The 3,933-nt window shown below is 46.1% G+C and overlaps 1 protein-coding gene across 1 annotated transcript; it reads left to right on the forward strand.

Moving 5' to 3' along the window:
- Positions 1 to 6: 6 nt before the first annotated feature.
- LOC119356710 (serine hydroxymethyltransferase 4) lies at positions 7 to 3,422 on the forward strand. The gene is made up of 4 exons (XM_037623682.1): positions 7 to 707; positions 1,714 to 2,104; positions 2,185 to 2,286; positions 2,865 to 3,422. The coding sequence occupies exons 1-4, from the start codon at positions 30 to 32 to the stop codon at positions 3,107 to 3,109; spliced, it is 1,416 nt and encodes a 471-aa protein (XP_037479579.1). The 5' UTR covers positions 7 to 29; the 3' UTR covers positions 3,110 to 3,422.
- The last annotated feature ends 511 nt before the right edge of the window (positions 3,423 to 3,933 follow it).

Raw genomic sequence — 3,933 nt, forward strand, 5'->3', positions numbered from 1 at the left:
CCTCCTCCTCCTCCGCCGCCGCCGCAGCAATGGACTCCGTCGCGTCGTGGGGGCTGACCCCGCTGGCGGACGCGGACCCGGACGTCTTCGACCTCATCGAGCGGGAGAAGCGGCGCCAGCGGAGCGGGATCGAGCTCATCGCCTCGGAGAACTTCACCTCCTTCGCCGTCATCGAGGCGCTCGGCTCGGCCCTCACCAACAAGTACTCCGAGGGCATGCCGGGGGCGCGCTACTACGGCGGCAACGACGTCATCGACGAGATCGAGAACCTCTGCCGCGACCGCGCCCTCGCCGCCTTCCGCCTCGACGCCGCCTCCTGGGGCGTCAACGTGCAGCCCTACTCCGGCTCGCCCGCCAACTTCGCCGCCTACACCGCGCTCCTCAACCCGCACGACCGGATCATGGGGCTCGACCTCCCCTCGGGCGGCCACCTCACCCACGGCTACTACACCGCCGGGGGGAAGAAGATCTCCGCCACCTCCATCTACTTCGAGAGCCTGCCCTACAAGGTCAGCGCCGCCAACGGCTACATCGACTACGACAAGCTCGAGGAGAAGGCCATGGACTTCCGCCCCAAGCTCATCATCTGCGGAGGCAGCGCCTACCCCAGGGACTGGGACTACGCCAGGCTCAGGGCCGTCGCCGACAAGGTCGGGGCCATGCTCCTCTGCGACATGGCGCACATCAGCGGACTGGTCGCCGCGCAGGTATAATCACCACAAACTCACCTCGGCTTGTTACATTCAGAAATTGGATCTTGGCTTCAAGATTCCTCTTTTATGCGATGCGATCTGGTTGTTGGGATCTTAGTAGTAGGTACCTGGTTGTTGAGCTTTCTAGTTGTATATGATTGTCTTTTAGCTGTGTGCATCTATTAGATCTGTGCATATTTCATAACTGGTTGGTGCTGGGTTGTTCTGAACTGGAAAATACTCTGTTTACCTGGAATGTTACTATTAGATCCCATCTAAGTAAGTGAGTTGCGCTTTGGTATCTTTCCGTAAATGTTTAGTTTCTTAAAACGTTGAGTTGTAATTTCAGACAAATGCAAGATCGAAGGATTAACAACTGTTATTTTTTCCCCTGATAGAACATGCAACAATCTGGAGTTCATACTTAAGTGCAAGTTTGTTGTATAAATAGTAGTAGTAATAATAATAATTGTTAATCTTTGTTTCAGCGTAAATACTTGAGAGTACATTGTTTGGATATAATCAATTGTGTTTTTGCACTGATTAACCTATGGAATGACTGCTCTTATACTATCTTTAGTCAAACATATGACAAACGGCCCTGAGTCCTGGCTTGACATATGGCATGGTATATATAAATACAATGTGCTACTTGCCTCAATTGAGTACACGTTTTTCATATATTGAGCGCTCAGCTGTCTGCTAGGGTGACTGATGTGCATATTCCTTCTGTACTGTACATAGTCAGGGGAACCACTTGTTTGACTGTACTTTTCTCATGTTCTTCTGAACTCTGCTTTTCTGTAAGTGAAGAACAATACTTCTATAAGCGTAGTCATGAAAAATGCATATAGTGTACCATGTAATTGAAAAGAATGTCCTATTAATTTTTATAAAATCCTGATCATCTTTCTTTAGGTGTTTCAGGCATACTGCAATAGGTTGAAGATTAAAGAGTGTATGAATGTCGATGTAATCCTACAGTTTCTGAGATGCTTACTGTTTCCTTTCTTTTATCTAGGAAGCTGCAAATCCTTTTGAGTTCTGCGATGTGGTTACCACTACAACACACAAGTCTCTCCGGGGACCGAGGGCTGGCATGATCTTCTACAGGAAAGGCCCTAAGCCTGCGAAGAAGGGCCAGCCTGAGGGTGCTGTGTATGACTATGAGGACAAGATCAACTTTGCGGTGTTCCCATCGCTCCAGGGTGGTCCCCACAACCACCAGATTGCTGCCCTTGCAGTTGCCCTGAAGCAAACTTTGACTCCTGGATTCAAGGCCTATGCAAAGCAGGTCAAGGCCAACGCTGTTGCCGTTGGAAAATATCTCATGAGCAAGGGTTACAAGATGGTGACCGATGGAACTGACAACCATCTTGTTCTATGGGATCTCCGCCCTCTTGGCTTGACTGGTATGCCCCAGTTTATTTGTGTGAGTTGATTTTCTAGCAGTCCTATTATCACTTGTTCTAATATTAGCTTATTTCTGCAGGAAACAAGGTCGAAAAGATGTGTGACCTTTGCAGCATTACATTGAACAAGAATGCTGTCTTCGGTGACAGCAGTGCATTGTCCCCGGGTGGTGTCCGCATTGGTAAGAATCACTCCATCTGCTTATTTGTTTTAATTACATCTGCTGATACTGCAAGCGTGAAGAAATTATTACTACCTCCATCCGAAATAGATGAATTTCTAGAATGCGTGCAGTCAAACTTCTTATTCATTAGATTGGTTAATAGAAATATTTCCACATTCACAATTCATATTTAATGAACGGGGGCTGTACTGTTTACTTCATTCATGTTGCATACATTTCAATGTGAGCAATCATGGTCATTGTGACTTGTTATTCACCGCTGTTGACGTGATAAATTTTCTCTGAACTAAAACAAGTACATGATACAAACTAAATTACTATGACACTTTATTTGGGAATTGGGAATGACCTTTTCTATCCCTTGATAGAAGTAATTCAGAGTGAGATCTTCAATAATCTGAGAGATTTGTCTGTGATGGGATACCAGATACCTGTTCCGCAAGCCCTGTTATGCCTGTTGACATAGCTGATAGGCTTTACAGGAAGACTGTATCATCCCAACATGTTTCCTAGTTTTTCCCTGGCACATAGCCTGCTGAAATGTCGTCTGAGCGGATTCTGGCTATTGTTTTCAGGTGCTCCCGCGATGACTTCCAGGGGTCTGGTCGAGAAGGACTTCGAGCAGATCGCCGAGTTCCTCCACCAGGCTGTGACCATCTGCCTGAACATCCAGAAGGAGCACGGCAAGCTGCTCAAGGACTTCTCCAAGGGCCTGGTGAACAACAAGGACATCGAGAACCTCAAGGTTGAGGTCGAGAAGTTTGCCCTCTCCTTCGACATGCCTGGGTTCTCGCTCGAGAGCATGAAGTACAAGGAGTAGGATGATGATACACATGTCGTGGTTGTCTCCGCTAATCGTCCATACACCATGCGCTTCTAAGCCTTCTTGGCCGCCGCGCAATGCCACAGTGCTGTGCTTCTATGAGATTTGTCTGCTCGCCCTGGAGCCCTGGATAGTTCTGTAAACGCGTCCCACCTTTATGCTCTGTTTGCCGTCCACATTCCATCATATTTCTTTCTAGGAATTGTTCGCCTGGGATCATGGAATGTCGAGTATTTGCCAATAATCTTCCATATTATTTTTGTGTATGCTCTGCATATGGGAAAAATATATGTGTTATTTTCTTTGTTGAGAAAGAAAACTGTGGTGCTACATAGTCTGATCAATCAACTCAACGTTACACTGACCTGTACCAGGATAAGACCAGAGAAAGATCATAATAACAAGTTTTAAAAGAATCACTTGGAGATTGTAGTGTAATCTGGGCATACTCTAGGAATTCAATTAAAAAACATGGAACATGCATATAAAGAAAGAAAGAAGACAGTCAGCGAAAATCCATTTCTGCACCCGAGCTCATCTGCACCTGCGCCGACGAAAAAAATCAAAACAAATACTAGAAAAATTCAAAAAATTCCAAATAAAATTTGTGTGATAGACATTTTGATGCGTGAGGCCCGCTCCAAATTTCAAGTCATTTGGACATATGAACAGCTCTCAGCAAAAAAGACAAATTGGGGGTCTGTAAAAATGTTTACTGTTCATGTACTGTTTTGGTCCGATTTGTCTCTTTTGTTGAGAGCTTCTCATATGTCCAAATGACTTGAAATTTTGGGCGGGCCTCACGCATCAAATTGTCTACC

The sequence above is a fragment of the Triticum dicoccoides genome, chromosome 2A, assembly GCF_002162155.2.
Source record: "Triticum dicoccoides isolate Atlit2015 ecotype Zavitan chromosome 2A, WEW_v2.0, whole genome shotgun sequence".
Lineage (NCBI taxonomy): Eukaryota > Viridiplantae > Streptophyta > Magnoliopsida > Poales > Poaceae > Triticum > Triticum dicoccoides.